This window comes from Zingiber officinale, chromosome 7A, assembly GCF_018446385.1.
Source record: "Zingiber officinale cultivar Zhangliang chromosome 7A, Zo_v1.1, whole genome shotgun sequence".
Lineage (NCBI taxonomy): Eukaryota > Viridiplantae > Streptophyta > Magnoliopsida > Zingiberales > Zingiberaceae > Zingiber > Zingiber officinale.
The window spans coordinates 4,547,815-4,569,631 of record NC_055998.1 but is presented as its reverse complement, the minus strand read 5'-3'; the positions used below and the strand labels follow the sequence as shown (position 1 = coordinate 4,569,631).

The 21,817-nt window shown below is 37.5% G+C and overlaps 1 protein-coding gene and 1 long non-coding RNA gene across 2 annotated transcripts in view; one reads left to right on the top strand and one right to left on the bottom strand.

The window, feature by feature from the left end:
* Nucleotides 1–527: 527 nt before the first annotated feature.
* On the bottom strand, nt 528–1,883 carry LOC121999871 (mitogen-activated protein kinase kinase kinase 18-like). Its single transcript, XM_042554504.1, has one exon. It carries the CDS (start codon nt 1,848–1,850, stop codon nt 528–530), a length of 1,323 nt encoding a protein of 440 aa, XP_042410438.1. The 5' UTR covers nt 1,851–1,883.
* A 2,417-nt stretch (nt 1,884–4,300) lies between these two features.
* Nucleotides 4,301–21,817, top strand: part of LOC121999870 — a 41,596-nt gene continuing 24,079 nt past the window's right edge. The window contains exon 1 of the long non-coding RNA XR_006116814.1: nt 4,301–4,442. This is a non-coding gene — a long non-coding RNA (uncharacterized LOC121999870). The remainder of the gene's footprint in view (nt 4,443–21,817) is intronic.

Genomic DNA, 21,817 nt, shown 5'->3' with positions numbered 1-21,817 from the left:
TCTTTTGTGAGAGGTGAGGGCAGTGCCCTTAAAGGTAGGATCGAATTAACCCTTTTGAGGCCATGCTTTTAGTATCACCCGGCGCAGGACCCCACGTAATCCATCCTGCATAAAGGCAAAAGTCGAAGAGCACTGCAGCAGACGATCACTGAGGAGTGTAGAGGACCAGGCAGCGAAACACAGACACTCACTCACTCCCTGTCGAGCCAAACCAAGCCTGGCCAGACACAATGATACACCAAGTTGCATGAGAATATGTACAAGTTGTTTTTTAATCACAAGCCAAGAAAGTGAAGCATCTATTAGCTCATCCACACCATACTCTGTGTCCCTGCTTTCACCACTTAAATTCGGGGTTGCGACTTGCCAAGGTAACTAACTAATAACGTCATTTATGCGATAATGTTTCCAGAACCTGATGATCAACCGGCCGATTTAACCAATCAAATCAGGAACAAGAAACACGACTGAAAACAAAAAAAATGGACTGGATTGATCGGTTCGACCCAATTTCGAAATACCTTCCGTCAACTGCTTGAAACAAAATCAAAGAAAGGGAGATAATGAAGAATCGTATTAATAATCATCTGTAGTTGGAAAAATAATTCACACCAACCAACCAACAACTTCCTATCGAGCCCAATCTGGTGGTGCCACACACCGCCATCATTGGAACACCAAGAACAACAGCGATTAGCTGCAGAAGCAGAGGCATCAGAAGCAGGAACGGAGCCTACTCGATCAATGTTGTTCAATCGCGCACAGGAGCAGTTACAATCTTGGACATGTTCTTCTGCTGCTTCCTCTGTTCCATCCCCTGCTAAATTGACCCGATCTGCCTTCCTGATCTCCTTCCAACCGTCGTCGTCTTCGTCATCATCCCAACTTACCTGTTTACTACATGAAGCCAACTGTCTCACTCTGTCTCTCGCGTGAGACATCGGATCGACAGAAGAGGATAAGCTGCTACTGCAATCGGAGCCGCAATTGTCTCCATCAAATTCCCAATTCGTCCAATCGAGCACTCCTCTCGGCGAATTGTCGGGGGAGATGCCTTCTTCGGCCAGAAAGGGATGCTGTAGCAATTGCTCCGCCGTCCACCGCTCCTTCGCCTTTTTTCTCAAACACTTGCCGAGGAAATCCTTCCCTAGCTTCGACATATGCAGCGGGAATTCCGGCAGTTCGTCTCCGTAGCCGATGTGAAACATAGCTGCTTCGGGCTCTGCTCGCTTGAGTTCCGGCCAAGGATGTGCCCCTGTGACTATCTCGATCAGCGTGCACCCGAGCGACCACACGTCGGACGCCGGTCTCGGTCCCTCCCCTCTCGCGACCTCCGGCGCCATCCAAAGAGGCGTCCCTCGCGGCCCGCGGTTACCCTTCACGCCGTCATCCGAAATCCGCACCGCCGCGCCGAAGTCCGCGAGCTTGGCCACGCCAGGGGCGCCGCCGATCAGGACATTCCTACCCTTGACGTCGCAGTGCACCACCCCGGCGACGTCGTGGAGGTACCGCAGCGCGCTGGTCACGCACCGGGCGTACGCCCGCACCTCCGCCTCGCCGAGGGCCGCGCACTTCTCGGACTCCAGAGCGTCGGCCAGGGAGCCGCCAGGCACGAGTTCGAGGTGCAGGTTCCGGCGCTCCCCGGAGGCGTCGTCGCCGAGGTAGCGGACGACGTAGGGCGAGGCGAGGGACTCGAGGATGGCGATCTCGCTCTCGAGGGAGGCGAGATGGGGGGAATCGATGCGGACGGACTTGACGGCGAAAAGCTCGCCGGTTGACTTACGAACGGCAAGGTCGACGTCACCAAAGCTGCCGCTGCCGATTTGCCGCCCTCTGGTCCAGCTCGCCATGGAAGAAGAGAAGGCGCGTGTTCCTCAACAGAGAAGGTGAAATGGACTCGGCCCACTCGGCGCCGGTATTTAAAGGTGCATTTTTGGATATACACAAAAAAACATAAACAACAAGACGAAACGGTTTTTTGGACGCAACGGAATTACTCTGGTTGGATAACGAAGTGATGCTTATCTTTGTTACTGAACCGATACAAATTACTCGCCAATTAGCATTTTCCCAATTCAATCGCCAACGCTATTTGTGCACTAGAGAGTGGACAAATTAATCTTGCCGGTTCGTTGCGTTCGATTAACTCATACTTGCTATTAATTAATGGATTAGATCATCAGACGATGGAGAGGAAGTGGGGGATTCGTGTTCCGTCATGTGGCTTCTGGATGTTGCGGAAGAAGTAGGAGACGTGCACGATGCCCTTGTGTGTTTCTTTTCCGTTAGCTAGCAGTTTGGTGAGGGGAGTTTGGGCGAAGGGTGCACGTTTAATTTGCTTGCGAATTGGACGGTAAGAAGGCATCAGTGGCGACGAGTCGCTCCAACCACCTGGAGTTGATGAAGAAGTGATGTTTAGCCATAGGGCCCTGTTTGATTCAATCAATGGTTGGTTAACTTATTGGTGCTGGTTGTTGCCTATAGATTTTTATAGAATAAATATATCTTAAATTTTTGTCGTAACTGTCGATCGCCGAGCTTGCAAAAAAAAAGTCGACGTCTTTAATTCCACGTATCCGTAATGATTAATTAGGAAGATAGTCACGAGATTATTGAATGCTAACCAATTGCAAGAGTAATTGATCCGAGTATATATATATATATAAAATGAGACAGACAAAAGAGATGATTGGTGGATTTGATGTTTCCTTCTGACGGAGCATATCCATAGATGGAGTCCACTAAGAAGCACAAACAGATACGGAATTTTTTAGTATATGGTTCCGAGTCATTGTGTATATATATGGCTTTGATTTACGGACAAAAATTAACAAAAGGAAAGCAAAAAATATTGACGACGACGACGAAATTAGATGGGGAGCCAATTGAGACAATTTTTGTGGAGGCCATGTACCCACCAAACCTGAACCAGGACATGCGTTCAACCACTCTTGTTGGTCGATCAAGAACAAAACATAAGTAACGAAACTTTTAGCAACTAAAATAAAAAATTATTAGTGGAGAATTGAAGTTAACAAAGTAAAAAAAAAAGAAGACGAGATTGGAATGACATGCTAATAGATTTTTGTGAGGAATGAAAGAAGTTAAGTAATCAGAAGAATAAAAGTTGATAACTTTGGATTCAGGCATCGACTTAAAGAATTAGAGAAAAATAGTTAATAAAATGTAATGATTGATTTATGATATCATAATTTTTAAAATAATACAAGAATTTTAAAGGTGCCCTTATTTTTATAAAAACACATTAGGATAATTTAAAAATATTAATTGTCTGTCAGTTGTTGGGGAGAAATTATGTATGGAATATAATGAGAGAAAATACAAACAATCAAGAATTCAATTAAATATTTTTCTTTAAAGGGCAAGGGCTCAGCTTTTTTTTTTTAGGCCAGTTGATAAATGATTCAATCATAAATTTTAACTATTTTAATCGGAATGATTTATTATTATTTTCAAATGAGTCGATATTAAGCACTGAATTCAATGAATAAAAAAAAGGGAAAATCGTGATGGCAAGAACCGATGTTTAGGAATTGGCATCTTTGAGCGCGTGGCAGGGAACAAAGCCCGCGATATGTAATGTGAGGAGGATTTGAGAATTAACGGCTTCTGGAATTTAATAAAGATCGTGTTCCGATACAAAGCCCAAAAAACCACACAAACAAACATGTATGTGATGCTAATAAAATAGTATAACATAATTAAAAAGATTCTAAATGTTTCTTTTACTGGTATAAAATTTGTAAATATTTTTAGATATTTGGCCAAATCACAGCTCTTATATAGTTTGGATAACTAAGGGCCTGCTTGATGAGAGGGTATTGACCAAAAGAAAGAATATGAGAATTAGTTGATACGTTTGGTGAGTGAGATTGTTTATTAACAGTAAATTTCATATATTAGTATATGGATTTCCTCTAATATGTGATAAATTAGGGGAATTAAAAAAATTACTATTCATTCCTTCGATTTAGCAGTCTTCTTCCTGTTTTCCATCCATTTCTTTTTTTTTTGTCCCATTTCTTTTTTTCTCTCATCCAAATCAGTTTTTCCTCTTTGCGACACATTCTTGCCGCAGCTCTTCCCTCTCCTCGATATTATTCTCGCCACGACTCTACCCTCTCCGCGACACGTTGGTGGACATCGTTCCTCACCGCAAAATTAGATTTTTTTTTTCCTCGACATTGTCCTCACCATGACTCTTCCCTTGCTGCAAAGTTAGGTTTTTCCTCGACGTCACCCTCGTCGCGACTCTTTCCTCTCTGTGACGTGTTCTCGCCGTGACCCTTCCTTCTACTCGACGCATTTTCTCGCTTGATGAGCTACCTCCTGAATGTTCATCTAATTTTGTTCTGCGATCTTGATCTGATTTTTGTCCCCATAAAACTAAGCGCAAGTTCTTCTTCTAAGTCATCTTTTAGGTATTTTTATCTGTCTCAATCTTTCTAGTTGCCTTGACATTTGTTTTCTTTATAGTCTTCTATGAGCATGCTGCTAACCAAGTATTAATATAAGCAATCAAAATGTATTATTTTTCTTTATAGTCTTCTACGAGCATGTTATTTATCATAAAGTATTTTTTCCACTTATTAACTGAGATGAGAAATCAGAATTCACATTTAGAACTGCATATTTAGAACTGTTAACCAGGTAGAGGTAGGAATTGTTCTTCATAAAACTACCGTAGATGTCCAAATAATTCCAACAAGAAATGTTCTTCAAAGTCATCTTTTAGGTATTTGAAACTTTGTCAATTTACAACCCTACCTATTACCTTAGTTTTTTTTTGTGATCTTGATCTTTATCTGATATAAAGAAGAATATTTTTAGTAGCTCTTCATATGAAGAAGAATATGTAAAACAGAACTTGAAACACATGATTTTTTGATTTATATGGAAAAAGTAGCTTGCGGGGTTTGCTTGCAATATATGATGCCCATGGTTTATTTCTTTTTTAAAAAATATAATCAATTTGCTTATTACTAGTTATGCTTGCACTACCTTCCAATCCTGAAGTTATAATTACTTGCTGGATTTTTTAGTTGAAATTACAATTACTACTATCAAAAATGTTTAGTCCTCACTCAACACAGTGTATATATATATATATATATATATATATATATATATATATATATATATATATATATATATATATATATATATATATATATATATATATATATATATATATATTTTAAAAAATACAATATAATAAAAATATTATGTGAGGTAGCAATTATGTAGTATAGTTAAAAGTAAAATGCATAAAATATATATTGATATTGATTCTTTCATTAGTAAACCAAACATCCTCTATGACAATGGTAATGATTCCCCAATACTAACCAAACATCACACTTATATCAATTAGATCAATTCTCATTCCCCACTTCAATCAATCCCAATATCATTCCCATTCCATAGTTCTAACCAAACAACCCCTAAAGTTGATGTCTGAAACCACTATAGGGAAGGAGCACAATGATGTGAAATTACTTTTGATCCGATCCAAGATCAGAAGATTGGATGACTTAGTAAAATAATTATCATAAAGAATTTTTAATTGGTTGGATACAAGTCAAGTCAGTTTTCTTTAGGTCTTGCTTTAATCAAGTCATGCTTCAATCAGGCCGGCTTCTTTCAGATCGGACTTTAGTCAAGTCTAGCTTCAATTGAGTCGAGCTTCAATTGGATCGGGCTTTAATTAGATCGGTTGTTGTTAGATTGACTTCTCAAGAGGACTGCTGTGTCAAGAGCTTGATTGTTATTAAGATAACTTCTCAAAGGTTGGCCTACTCAGGAGGTAGGCTTCCAACTGTCGAGCACTATAGGAATCTTCGGATAGAGACTTGGAACGACTATGTTAGAAGGGGGTAAGGCAAACATTGAAAAGGTGTTGACGTGAATTCAGAATTTGTATATCGTGTTTCTATACTCCTTTGTACAACGAAAAATTAAAATATATTTTAGGATTTAACAATTAGATTAAAGGAGCGTTCTATGAATTTTTAAAATAAACATAAGCATGGTCTTTAATCAAAATGTGCATTACAATATAATCATTCAAGAAAGATCCTAAAAGCATAACAAAGATAAAATATCATATGATTGATTGATCTAATACTACTTTAATCATTTTAATTTAGACATGCTAAACTATCTAATTTAAATATACTAGATCATTTAAGCATAATCTAAATAAAACTATGAACACATGCATCAACATTCATATGAATCAAAGACATATGTGAAGAATCATACCTCCCAAATAACCTTTGTTTGAGGATGACTCTAACTATTTCGGGTTTAGGAAATAGCTTTTCGATGTTTTATCTTGAACTCGTGCTTCTTTCTTCTAATCCGGTCCACGATCAAATTCCCTTTTCCAACATTGATCACACTAGTGACCAAGTGTCATTTTTTATTGAGATGGTCGTAATGACTTCCTCAAAAATGAAGAAAATGTTGCTCAATTACCCCTTCACATCATTCTTTGAAAAGGAAAACAAGAGAAAAAGATGGAAGGGAAGAAGATCTTCTTCCTAATGAGAGGGGGAGTGCAACTTAGGAGAGGGAGCTACACAAAACTTCAAAAATGACTACAATATTTATAATCCATCATCTCTTCAAGGAAGATGAAAAGATTTGTGTCTCATCATCTCTCCAAGGAAAATAAAGAGATACATGTGGCTAAGAAAAAAATTGAACCTAACCATTTTCTTTTTCCATCTTGACCTATTTGATATTGGAACTTTTCTAAAATCCAATAATATGAATCCATCATAATCATATTAATGATAATATTTGATCATATCAAACTTTAGTTGTCAATTCACTATTTGATCACATCAAACTTTATTCCCCAAATTTAATTACTTGAATTTGACTTTCTCAAAGTGAAATAGGGAAAATAATGCTTGTATGACCCTCAATAGTTCAATGATACAGCTAGTCGTGGATTCACAACTCTTTGTGATTTAGGACGATGCCCATCCTTTATTTGGGCATATCTTCAATAACCTCATCGTATGATCAATTGCTTAATTATAGGATATTAGAACTAATTATGATTAGCACCCAATGAATTATAGTAAGAACGTCTAGCAGAATTGCCACATGACTCCCTATGTATCACTGAATAGTGCTTGTAAGAATCAGTCGATTGTGGTTAACGTATAGTATGATCCCTCCATCTTATATATCCCGGCCGTATCTACAACCATTGGTACATCTAGGACTGTATATTGATTCGATAATCATGTAATATATCTTATATTAACAAAGCATGTACAACTAGGAAACTTCTTTCCTAAAGCATATCTTACGGCTCTAAACAGAGACTTCATACACTATAAAATAATATATTACATAGGATATCCACATTCATGAATGTGTGATGAATCCCTAACTACAATACACTAACTCCTATATATTTCGTTACTACACCCAATCTCATCACCTTATGACTCTAATTGTGTTGGTAAATGAGTTATAGTACAACCCCATTATATAGAGTCTTAATGTTGTACTAGATCATAAGGCCTACTAGTGTACAATAACAATAAAGGACTTCTCCACTCAATAAAAGATAACCAATTTGAAAGTCCGTGTGAGAGTTGTTCAATGAGCTCATAGTATATATAAAAATTCATCCGTATACTTGAACATCTCTATATTTTTACTAATGAAACATAGTACACTATATCATAGATACTAGTTTCTAACTTGAGCGACCTTTTATCCTTTTTCATTAGGCATTCAATAGATTAGGAACATGCTTAGAATATTAAATGAATATTGATATATTTTGTGATGGTCATCATATGTACTACTACATCTCACTATAGTATATTCAAGAATTTTATTTATGCATCTAGCATGGGTATAAAGATAAAGTAAATGTTATACTGAATTGAATTATATTAAAATAAAGGTTATTTATTTACAAGTGTCCATAAAGTCATAGCTAATAGTTAGCTTATAGGGTAGCTACTCTAACAAAATCCCACTTGTCATAATGTCAACTACTTACTAGTTTTAAAACCATCAGTTTGTGATGTTTCTTAAAAGATGGTCATGGCAAGGGCTTTGTAAGTGAATTAACAATATTATCTATAGAAGAAACTTTCTCGACTATGATGTCATCTCTTCCCATAATCTCTCGAATGATGTAGATTTTTTTCAGTATATGTTTGAACTGATGATGAGATCTTGGTTCCTTTGCTTATGCAACAGCACCAGTGTTGTCATAGTGGACCGGGATAGGATCAATTTCATTTGAAATAACACCCAACTCTGGGATGAAATTTCTTATCCAAACTATCTCCTTTGTTACTTCTGAAGTCACAATGTATTTTTCCTCAGTGGTGGAATCTATAATTGTGTCTTATTTGGAACTCTTCCAAGAGATAGTATCACCATTTAATGTGAATACATATCTAGATGTTGATTTCGAATCATCCACATCTGATTGGAAGTTAGAGTCAATATAGCCTTCCAATTTTAATTCTCCAATCCTGTATGTCATGAACAAATTCTTAGTCCTTTATAAGTATCTAAGAATGTCTTTCATAGCTTTCCAGTGCAATCGATCGGGGTTTGACTAATATCGGCTCATGACACTCAGAGCATATGTTATATCAGGTCTTGTAGGAATCATATTATACATGATATTATCAATGGCAAAACACACAAGGAATGCATGTCATTATCTCTATCTCTTCATCTATTTTAGGGCATATAGACTAGGACAAAACTATACCATGACACATTGGTATATATCCTCTTTTAAATTCTTCCATTGAGAATCTATCGAGTATTGTATCTATATATGTGGATTAGGCCAAACCCAGCATCCTTTTTGTTCTATTTCTATAGATCTATATTCCAAATACATAAGATGCTTCACCCAAATCCTTCTTCGAGAATCTACTGACTAACCATACTTTTGTTGATTGGAAATTCCTACCCAATGAGTAGAATGTCATCAATATATAGTATCAAGAATGTCACTACACTCTCACTAACCTTCTTGTACACACTCTCACTAACATTCTTTAGGATTGTATAATCAAATCTGAGGTTCTAACTTCATCTCTGAAGTTTGCATACCTTATATTCACTTCCCATAAGACATGCAAATCTCTTCCTTAACATCACCATTAAGGAATGTCATCTTCATATCCATCTTCCATATCTCATAGTCATATCATGCAGTTATGACAAACAATATTCAAATGAACAAGCTTTGTGATTGGCAAAAAAATTTCATTAAACTCAATTCCTTGCCTTTGATTATATCTTTTTGCCACCAGCCTAGCTTGAGTCAATACCTTCCCATCATCTCCAAGTTTCCTCTTGTAGATCCATTTACATTCTATAGGAATGATTCCTTCAGGGGGATCCACTATTGACCAAACTTTGCTTGAGTACATGAAGTTCATTTCGGATTTCATAGCCACTAGCCATTGCATCGAGTCGATATCAGATATCACCTCTTTAAAGGACCTTATATCACATCCATGATCAGGGTCATTCTAATTTCTTTCAAGGAGTAGACCATACTTCATAGGTAGTCTTGAGATCCTATCAGATCTTCTTAAGGTGTGTACTTATTCTATTGGTTGTTGTGATGTGAGCTCTAGCATTTTAGTGGTAGAATCATCTTAAACCTCTTTGAGTTCTATCATCCCGTCTTTTCTATCTAATAGAAACTCATTTTCTATAAAGGTGACATTTCTTGAAACAAATACTTTTGATTTCTTAGAATTATAGAATTAATATCCAATAAAGTTCTTTGGATATTCCACAAAATATCACAGAATGAATCTACTATCTAGTTTATCTCTCACTGCCTGCTTCACATAAGCAAGACATTCCCATATCTTTAAGTAAAAATACTTAGGGGGTTTTCCTATCCATATCTCATATGGTTTCTTTTCTATTATTTTTGTATGAACTTTATTCAACAATATTATCGCAGTTTTGAGCGTATAGCCCCAACATGATAATGGCAAATCAATGAATCCCATTATAGATCGAACTATGTCCATTAACGTTCGATTACAATGTTCTGCAACACCATTAAGCTGTGGTATTGCTGGAAGAGTCCACTGTAAGAGAATCTCATTTTCTTGTAGATAGTCCTTAAACTCAGTACTCAAGTATTCTATATATTGATCTGATCGAGATTTCTTAATACTTTTTCCCAGTTATTTTTTTACTTTATTTCTAAACTCTTTGAACTTTTCAAAAGATTCAAACGTATATATCATCAAATATATGTACCTATACCATAAATAGTCATCAATAAAAGTAATGAAGTAGTAATGATCATATTTCATGCTAACACTTAGTGGGACACACATCTGTATGGATCAAATTTAGCATATCATGTGCACATTCCACTTGACCTTTAAAAGGGGGCCTTAGTCATTTTTCGTTTTAGACATGATTCACAAGTTGGTAGGAAATTTATGTTCGACATATCAAACAATCCTTTACTTACTAACTTGGTCATCCTTTTTTGGGAAATATGACCTAGTCTAGCGTGTCATATATGTACTTGATTAGAACTATCTTCTTTTCTTTTCTTCATTGTTTATTGTTCTTGGAAATTATTTCTAGAATATCTTTTAATTTTAAGTTATAGAGATCATTTTCTAATTTGCCCATCCCAATCAAACATTCATTCTTGTAAATATTGCAAACACCTTTTGCAAAAAGATAAGAATAACTATATCTATCAAACATAGAAATAGAAATAATATTTTTAACTAAGTCTAGAATAAAGAAAATATCCATTAAATACAACTTAAATTTATTGCTCAAAATCTAGGTGACATCTCCAATAGCTTTCACAACAACTCTTGCTCCATTTTCAGGTCTCAAGAAGGTCTCATTCTTTCTAAGTCTTTTACTTCTTGCCATCATCTATAAATCATTACAAAGATGAGAATTATGACCAATATCCAATACCCAAGAAGTAGAGTTAATAGAGACATGAACTTCTATATAGAGTATACCTTTGTCAGAACAATTCTAGGCAAGATACTCCTTGTAATTGCTCCTCCAATGTCCAAGTTTGTTGTAGTGGAAGCAAACATGTTCTAACTGATTAGGCTTTGTGGTTCTTGGCTTCTTATTAGACTTGATCTTCTTCATAGGGGCAAAACACTTATTTCCCTTTTTTTGGGTCTTTCTTGGATCCTGAAGATGAACCCAAAAGGAAAATATATTTTTCCTTTTTCATGGCTACTTCATTATTTGCAAGCATGTTGACTAGCTCTTCAAGGGTAGCCTCTATCTTATTCATATTGAAGTTGATCACAAAATTGTCAAACCAAGAGAAGAGAGACAACAACATGATATTCGTAGATAGCTCGTGTGTAAAAGCCAATTCTTCACTAACTTTTTAATAAACCAAATCATCTTGACCCCTGCTCATGGACCAAAGTCTCATCTCACATATGAGCCATCATGAGCTCCTTGATAGTCACGTGTCTAACTGAATAAGTCTCTGTACCATACAACTCTTACAGGTAATTGTGAATATCAATAGCATTCATCTTCTCCTCAAACCGCCTTTGTAGTTCATTTGATATTGAAGCCAACATATAATATCTTACTTGAAGATTATGATCCTACCATTTTTCAAGTTTTGCCAACTCATCAGGGTGGTATTGATAGGAGCCTCTTTTAGAAGTGTCTCATCTGTTGGATCGTAAGCGTTCAATAGAGGGGGGGGGGGGGGGGGGTGAATATCGATTAAAACTTTCGTTCGAAAAGAGTTAAGCGCACAGCGAAATAGAGTAAAGACAAAGTAAGAAAGCAAGGCAAGACTAACACAGTTTGGTTTTACTTGGTTCGGAGCCTGTGTCGACTCCTACTCCAAGGCCCGCACTCGTCGAGTGCTTTCGTTGGGCAATCCACTAGCAGTTCGAATATTTGATTACAAAAAGTTAAGTACAGAAGTGCTAATGAAAATAAAACAAAGCTTATACCGACAAAGGAGGAAATTAAAAGAACAGGAGCGAGTTGTCGGAGCTTCGTTAGCGTCGCTGGAGCGTAGAGCAGCAGAGTAAGCAGTCTGAGAATTCTGAGTTGTGTTTTGTGCTCTGCCTTTGACCCTCCTTATATAGGAGGCTCGGGGCACCTGGATCCCTTCCGGGTGCCCTGGTGAGACGTGGCAGATCCAACCAGCAAGCTCCACGTGGTGACGCGCGATCAGGATGAGTTTTGCCTCCTGGGCGCCCGGATCCCTTCCGGGCGCCCGGACCACCTTTCTCCAGAGACTAGCTTTCCTACAAGACAAGGTTAGTCCGAGGCAAATGAATAATGTATATCCTGCAAAACAGATCGTTAGCACAGTCTATAAGTTTGACATAAAAAGTATGACTTAGATTCTGTCTTTCTGAGACCGGAATCTAGTCACGATCTTGACTTAGATATTCGAAATGGATCTAAGTCTGATCGACGCCTAATGTCCCCTTCCCGGGAACGCGTCCTCACAGTCACTCCCCTCCAGTGACTTACCTTACTTACCTGCCAGACGTCCGGTCAGCCCTTTAACCTGTCTGGACTTCTCGCCAGCTATCCGGTCAACCCTTCGACCTAGTTGGACTTCTTACCAGACATCCGGTCAGGCCGTCGACCTGTCTGGACTTCGTGCCAAACATCCGGTCAGCCCGTCGACCTGTCTGGACTTCGTCTGCACACTCGGTCAGAGTGTTAGATCACGACAAACCTAACTTAACCCGATTTGTCATTCATCAAAACTTGAGTTAGACCGTTAGTGCTAACCGCACCAACAATTTCTCCCTTTTTGATGGAATGACAACCTGGTTAAGTTAGTAAAAAATATACGAAAAAATTAAGCATTTTGTTCTCGCATGAGGTTTAAGTTAGTTTTTTAATTTTGTTTTCTAACTTAACCACCTATCCCTCCCCCTTTGGCATTCATCAAACAAGGATATCATTAAGACATTCAAAAATACAGAATAAAAAAAATGATGTCAAGTTAACTTGGGGGAGTTTTAACATTCGAGGATTTGTCTGAAACATTAATAACGTTCGAGGAGTTGCTAAATATAAAACATTAAAGATTTATTTTTCCATAATTTAATTTTCAAGAATGACTTTGCAAATTCATGGAGGATTTTCAAATCAAAAAAATTTGAAAAGCTAATTTTCTAATATAAGTATAAGTTTCAAATTTTAGGATCAAGGTGAATTTTCAAAATATGTTTTAAAGTATTTTTCAAACATAAGTTTTGACAATCAAAGCAACATTTTTTTTCAACTTTGAAATTTTTTTTCAAAACTGAGTTTTAAAAGATATTTTCTTTTCAAAACTGATTGAAACTAGGTTTGAAAATATCTCTTAGTTTGTAAAATCTAATTGAAGAATTTAATTTTATAAGAACTAGTTTTAAAAGAATATTTGAAAAATACAATTTCAAAAATTAAGTTTGAAAGACTTTTCTTTTCAAGACTTAAAAAAAATTGAAACCAAAGACCAATTTGAATACTAAAAATATTAGAAAAAAATATTATGTTTAAGGTGGAGAAAATAATATTGGTGTTAAGTGTTGATTTAATCCTCCCCCTAAACCTGACATCTAAAATAGTTGTCTAACCAATTAGTTACTTACTGACTATCAGAAGATGACAGCTTTCACCTGGTTAGTCAAGTTAAGTTCATTGTGATCAGTTAGTGGTTGACTAAGCTGAACAACTTAACTTGATTAATGTGCATTTTGTATTTAACGCCCAGACTTATATTGATGCACTGAAATAAGCATCTTAAGTCCAGGCAATTGGCCTATGTATCTCACCCCTTTCTAAGTTTGTCAATCACAATCAAAGTAAGCCTAGGGTGTTGGTGAGATGCTCAAATACTAGTCCTGGAGGAACATGATTTCTAAGGAAATTTTCTAGTCTAAGGCTAAAGTTGTTTTGAAATTCTAAAATTTGGAAGGTTTTAAAACAAATGAAAACAAGTTTAACCTAGAATTTTGAAAGCAATCAGTTTAGAAAATAATTTTGAATTTTGAACATCCTAGTCTATTAGACACATCCCTAATTTCCTACGTAGATTGCTAAATTCACTTTCAGGGAGTTGTTTGGTGAATATGTCAGCTAAATTTGACTTGGACTCAATGTACTTGAGTTCAATGTCACCTTTAGTGATATGATCCCTGATAAAGTGATGCCTAATTTCAATGTGTTTGGTTCTAGAATGATACACTAGATTTTTTGTCAAATTAATTGAACTAATATTGTCAATTAAAACTTTTACATTTGAGATAGTTAAGTTAAAATCGTTTAAGGTGTGCATCATCCATAATAGTTGTGCGACACATTCTCCTATTGCTATGTATTCTGACTCAGTTGTAGATAATGCAACACAGTGTTACTTTCTACTAAACCAGATGACAAGTGATGAGTCTAATAGTTGACATCCACCACTTGTACTTTTACGGTCTAATTTGCACCCGGCATAATCTGAGTCAGAATATCCTATCAATTCAAAGTTGTTGGTCCTAGGATACAAAATACCTACATTTGTTGTTCCCTTAAGGTATCTAAAAATTCTTTTGACTTGAGTTAAATGGGATTCTTTAGCACAGGTTTGGTATCTGGCACACATACTAACTGCAAATAAAATATCGAGTCGACTTGCAGTTAAGTATAGTAGATTACCTATGACACTTCTATAATATTTTAAGTCTACTGATTTTCCATTGGGGTCATCATCTAGGATTGTATTTACTGCCATAGGTGTTTTTATTTCTTTTGTGTTTTCCATTCCGAATTTTTTAAGTAGTTCTTTAGTATATTTTTATTGATAAATATAGTTTCCTTCATTTATTTGTTTGATTTGTAATCCTAAGAAATAAGTCAATTTTCCTACTAGGCTCATTTCAAATTCTTGTTCCATTAGATTAGTAAATTCTTCTAAAAAATCTGAGTTGGTTGAACCAAAGATTATATCATCTACATAAATTTGTGTAATAAATATGTCTTTATTTAATGATTTAACAAACAAGGTTGGGTCAAGTTGACCCTGGTTGAACCCTTTGGATGTTAAGTAAGAGGTTAGCCTTTCATAGCATGCCCTGGGTGCTTGTTTAAGTCCATATAATGCTTTCTTTAATTTAAAGACATAATTAGGGTGTTCTAGATTTTCAAATCCAGATAGTTGACCTACGTAAACTTCTTCTTTTATTAGTACATTGAGAAAGGCAGACTTAACATCCATTTGGTATAGTTTGAATCCTTTATGTGCTGCATAACTTAATAACATTCTAATGGATTCTAATCTGGCTACTGGGGCATAGGTTTCGTCATAGTCAAGTCCTTCAACTTGACTGAACCCTTTGACAACTAGCCTAGCTTTATTCCTAGTAATTTCTCCAGTTTCACTTAATTTGTTTCTAAATACCCATTTTGTTTCTATTATTTTCTTATTTCTGGGTGGTGGTACCAAGTCCAAACTTCATTACGCTCAAATTGAGCTAGTTCTTCTTGCATAGCTATGACCCAGTCTGGGTCTAGTAGGGATTCAGCTACAGTTTTGGGTTCAACTTTTGAGATTAAAGATATTTGACTTAGATTTCTAAAAGTTGATCTAGTTTGAACCCTAAGGTCTGGGTCACCAATTATTTGATCAGTTGGATTATTTGAGTTGACTCTTAAAGTTCTAGGTGGTTGACTTTCCTAAGGTTGCTCTTCTTCTTCATGATTTAGAGTTTGGTTGGTTCCTTCAGAATTATTATTTTCTTGATCAAGTTCAACTGGGTGAAGTTGTGTTTGTTCTAGGCTTTGTTTGGATTCTTCAAATTTCACATTAGTAGTTTCTTCAATTGTTAGGGTAACCTTATTGTAAACTCTATAGCCCTTACTATTTGAGGAGTAACCTACGAAAATTCTATTTTCAACTTTAGAAGTGAATTTTCCTAAGTGTTCTCTTGTGTTTAAGATGAAAGCCGGGCACCCAAATACTTTAAAATATTTTATATTGGGTTGTTTATTATAATAAATTTTGAAAAAGGTTTTGTTATGGGTTTTATTTAGTGTTGTTCTGTTTTGTACATAGCAAGATTTACTAACAGCTTCTGCCCAGAAATATTTAGGTAAGTTATATTCATTTAACATCGTTCTAGAGGCTTCAAGTAAGGTTCTATTTTTTCTTTCTACAATTCCATTTTGTTGGGGGTTTTAGGGCACGAAAATTCGTGATGGTAGCCATTTTCAAGACAAAATTTGTTAAAGTTATGATTTTTAAACTCTCCTCCGTTATCACTTCTAATTCTTTTAATTTTAAGGTCCTTTTCATTTTCAACTTGTTTGCAAAAGTTTCAAAAATTTTCAAAAGTTTTATCCTTGTTTTTTAAGAATTTTAGCCAGGTGAACCTAGAGTAGTCATCTATTATCACTGTTAGGACCAAAAGTAGCTAGAGGGGGGGTGAATAGCTCGTCGCGTTCGCTCGGTGCTTGGCGTTGCTCGGCGTTGCTTGTTTCTTCAAGAATATGCAACGGAAAATACAGAAACAAATACAACCACGCTAACACTAGGATTTTACTTGGTATCCACCTCCAAAGGAGGTGACTAATCCAAGGATCCACACCACGCACGCACCCTCCACTATGAAACACTCCTTTTCGGTAACTACCGAGGGCGGAGAAGCCCTACAAGACTCTCGGTACAAGAAGAAGGAAAGGGAAACAAAATACAAGCACAAAGCTTACAATGAATGCAGAAAACCCTAACCCTAGCTTCTCTTCTTGCCTTTGATCCGCCTCTTGACTCGGAGAGCTTCCAAGAACCTTCAAGAACTGGCGATCACGAGCTTTGAGAGTGCTGTGGAGGAGCTAGTGAAGATCTGAGATGAAACGGTGAAGAGATGCCGAAGGAAATGAACGCCTGCGGCCTTTATCGACGCCAACGGTCGGATCCCGATCGATTCGAATGTTCCCAATCGATCGGGGAGGCTTTGGATCGATCCACGGATCGATCCAGCGCCTTCGCGCGCGCCTCGATTGATCCACGGATCGATCCGGCGCTTATCGCGCTCGCCCCAATCGATCCACCGATCGATTGAACATCTGGATCGATCCACGGATCGATCCGGAGGCTCTCTTCGCTTGGAAGGCCGGATCGATCCACTGATCGATCCAACACTTGATTTTTGCCCAAAACCAAGTTCCAAGACTCTCAAACCAACATCCGGTCAACCTTGACCTGTTGGTACATCATGCCTAGCATCTGGTCACTCCTTTGACCTGCTAGGACTTCCCACCAAGTGTCTGATCAATCCCTTTGACCCACTTAGACTTTTCTATTCATGCCAAGTATCTGGTCACTTTCTTGACCTACTTGGACTTCCATCAGATGTCTGGTCAATCCCTTTGACCTATCTGTATTTCCTCGTGCCAAGTATCCAGTCAATCCTTTGACCTACTTGGACTTCCCAACACCAGATGTCCGATCATCCTTGATCCATCTAGATTTTCCCTTGCCTGGCTTCACTCACCAGGACTTTCACCTAGCTTCACTCACTAGGGTTTTCCATCTGCCTAGCTTCACTCACTAGGGCTTTCACCTGGCTTCACTTACCAGGACTTTCACCTAGCTTCACTCACTAGGACTTTCACCTGCCTAGCTTCACTCACTAGGGTTTTCCTTCTGCCTGGCTTCACTCACCAGGACTTCCCTGTCAAGTATCCGGTCAACCTTGACCTACTTGACTCTTCTTCAATCAATTTCTTATTGTCAAACATCTAAACTCAAACCAAGACTCAGCTTGGTCACCCAGGTCAACCTTGACCTGAGGGATGTTGCACCAACAATCTCCCCCTTTTTGATGTTTGACAATACCACAATAACACTTACAATACCACATGTAAGTTAGGCTAATCCTATAGCCTCAATCTTCATGCCACTAGGTAATGAACATATAAATTAAGCTCTTCATTCTCCCCCTACGAGGGCACACTCCCTCTAGGTAATGAAAGCCTAACTTACACTCATTCATAGGTCCTTTCATTCTCCCCCTATTGGCACACATCAACCCATCTTTGGGCACACATCAACCCATGCCCCAATTTTGGGTACACATCAACAAATCCATTTGTTGAAAACTCTCCCCCTGAAGAGTTGCTCATCGTTGTTCACAACATCACTCGTTGTGATCAACACGATAATGAAGGTCCCATACCCTTCATTTATCCTTAACTTCTCCCTCAATGTAGACCAATACCCAACCTTGAGCATTATCTAACCACTTGAGTTCCCACTTGAAATAATGAGGATATCCACTCCCCATTTCAAGTTCAAAAGCTCATACATGAGCATTTTCTTTAAAGAAGGTTAACCACCTTCCAAGGTTCATGAAAAGTAATTTTTCATGTCTTTAAAGAGTCCTTCCCCCTAAAGACATGGTGGTAACTTCTGTCATTGCACCAACAATGACTTGGAATTCCTAAACCTTTAGGAAACCCAAATTTAGAAGTTTTGAGGTTCAAATACTCAAAATTTGAAACAAACCTCAACCTAAACTTCAATGAAGCCTTCCTTAACCAATCCATCCTTGTTTTCACATGAAACACCCTTTGTATGTATACAAATGTATTTTAGGGGTTTGGAATGGTTACCTAGCCTCAAAGAGGTTCAAAGATGCTGAAATCAAGCCTTCCCACCAAAATCAGCAACTTGGATCGATTGGAGTTGGGTTCCAATCGATTGAACCTTCTCGAATCGATCCACCGATCGATTCAGACTACCTGATCGATCGGTGATCGATCCAGCGAGCTTCTGCGCGGGAGATTCTCGAATCGATCCACGGATCGATTCGGCACTCCAAACGATCCATGGATCGATTGAGCTCGATAGTTGCTGAAATTCCATTTCAGTCAACGAAACCCCTAGAAAATTCTACAAAAATCCAAAAATCATGAAATTTCGTGTAGACATTATTTAGGGCATACTTAATCATGGAAAAATAGCTTTCTATGAAAATACATCATATTTTCAAAGATTGACACAAACTTGAAAACTTACAAAAACTTTAGTGTTTTTCTTCAAGTTTGTGTCTAACTATTCGATGGTGATTACTATCAAAAGATAGCCTTCACCAAGGTTTTCCAAAAACATTTTAAAAATATTTTCAAAATCAATATCCCATCATGTTCCTTGGGCATAATGCACATGACTTGTACATTAGATTTCCCAATGATGGGAAAACACATAACTATGTGTTTTGATGAACCTAAAAACTCAAAAGAATGCACTAAATCAACATGTTGAGTTTTGTTCATCATCCTAACATCTCACTTGTATCTAATGTGCACTAATCACATACAAGTCACCTTATAGTCTTTGTGAGATGTAGATTTTGGTTTTTGCCCTAATCTAGGGATCATGCATATCTATCTAGGCATTTTAGAAATATTAGTCATCCACCTAGGATGTGACTTGTCAATAAATGTCGTTAAATGCCATTCGTCCTTAATTACAAGGAATTAAACTTAATGCATGATTATGTTATGGCATACATCAAAAGAAAATAATTTTCAAAAGAAAATATCCTATTACTACATGATGTATGAATGTCATGACATGGTATTTTTGGATTTTTCATAATAAAACATGAATGCAAAACTAGACATGATGTCATGGCATATGATGGGCAAACAATCATGGCAAGATTTAGCATAAATAAAATATACCTAGATTAACTATCTAAGTATCCTTAAAGTCTTAGCTAAACTTACAACTTAAACCTAGATTGCCCTAAAGTGCTACAAGAGAATGCCAAAGTCTAAATTGGCATTTCTAATTTCCTTGATTTAATGTATGCCAATTGAAAATAAACATGTCCTCAAATGTTGGCATATTCCATTTTTCCTCAAGAGTGATTACATAAATCAAGGCCCGGATTGCCTTAAATTTCCAAGAGAATACCAAAATCCCAACTTGGTATTTCTCAAGGTTTTCCCAATTTGTGCCATTTTAGATTAAAATCAATTCTTCCACCATTAGGCACATTTTACTCTTTCAAGGAGTAAACAAAGATCCACTTCATTTTCAAAGGTTAACAAAAACCTTGAAAATGCTCCTTGAGTGTCAATTTCCTCAAAGTCAGGTTAACTACCCTTCTACTTAGAGTTGACACTCTCTAACCCATCTATGGGGTAGAGAAGATGCTCCTAGGAACCCAACACCTATTGGTGCTCCTTGGATGCTCTAGGTACTCACTAGGGATAACTTCCCTAGATACCTTCCTAGTGACCTTGTTGGGCTTCTTAGAAGCCTTGGTCACAGTTTCTAGGTCAACTCTAGGGATAACCTCCCTTGTGACCTTGTTTGTGACTTTCTTAGACTTCTTAGAAGTCTTAGTCACATTTATTGCAAAAATACTCTTAGGGATGACTTCCCTAGTATTTTTGGCTTGACCACTAGACCTAGGGATTGTTCCATAACTATATGGAACTCTATGGTAAGAGGGCACATCCTTCTTAGCCTTTGGTTTGTATCCCAAACCTCTATGGTCATTGGATGGCTTTTGTACCCCTAAACCTAGGTTATGCTCATTTTGCCCTAATAGGATATTTTCCATCCTTTTTAGGGTCTTTTCCATTTTATCAAGTCTTGACCTCAAGACTTGATTTTCCATCACTAAGTCCTTAGTTTTTGGTTTTCCATTAAGTTCATGAGCATTTTTGTGCCTAGGCTTGTAGATACAATCCTTAGAGTTCTTGCCTAGACTTTTACTTACATTCCTAGCCTTAGGTGTAGTAGTTTTAGCATGAAAAGCTATATGTTTTTCTTTAACGCTATCATGCTTTCTATTTTCATGGTAAATAGCATTAAAATGATATAAGTTAGAACTATCATGTTTTTTACCATAATGTAAAGGGGTAGGCTCAATAAATGTTACATTCTTCTTTACCTTGGAGGCTCCCCCTTGACGAATGCCTCCTTGAGCCTTGACCATCTTCTTCCCCTTGGGGCATTGACTTCGGTAATGCCCCTTTTGATTGCAAGAGAAGCATATAATATGCTCCTTGCTCTTCTTTGTGTTGGGGATGATCTCCTTGGGCTTCGCCTTGCCCTTTTGTGCCACTTGGCCCTTCTTCTTGGCCAATTTAGGGCACTTGCTCTTGTAGTGCCCATGTTCCCTACACTCAAAGCATATAATATGATTTTTATTTTTAATTGAAATATTTATACCTTTGCTTGTAGGGGTGGCATCTTTCCCTTTGGATCCGGAGGTAGAAGCTTCCTCTTGATCCGATCTTGATTCTCCTCCATTTGATTTTTCTTGACTCGTGGAGGTAGAAGCTTCTTCAATCTCTTCATCTCTTGACCCGGATGTAGAAGCTTCTCCTTCTTCTTGATCCGGCGTCACCAAGGATTGCTCCCCCTCAACCCTAGAGGTGGAGGCTTCATCATCTTGAATATGAAACAAGGAGTATGCTCCCTCCTTGTTCCCTTCGTTGCATTCCCTTGAGGATGAAGCTTCTGGGATTTCTTCTTCTTCGGAGGTTGAGCATCTCTCAACCTTGGAGTCCTCCTCTTGGTCTTGATCCAATGAGTCGCCCTCTTTGGATTCTCCTTGATTTGGTACAGTGGAGGGGATCTCATGAATTCTTGCCAATTTGCTCCAAAGCTCCTTGGCATCTTCAAACTCTCCAATTTGTTCCAAGATGTTGCTTGGCAATAAATTGACCAAAAGCTTGGTCACTTTGTCATTGGCCTCACATCTTTGGATTTGGTCTTTGCTCCACT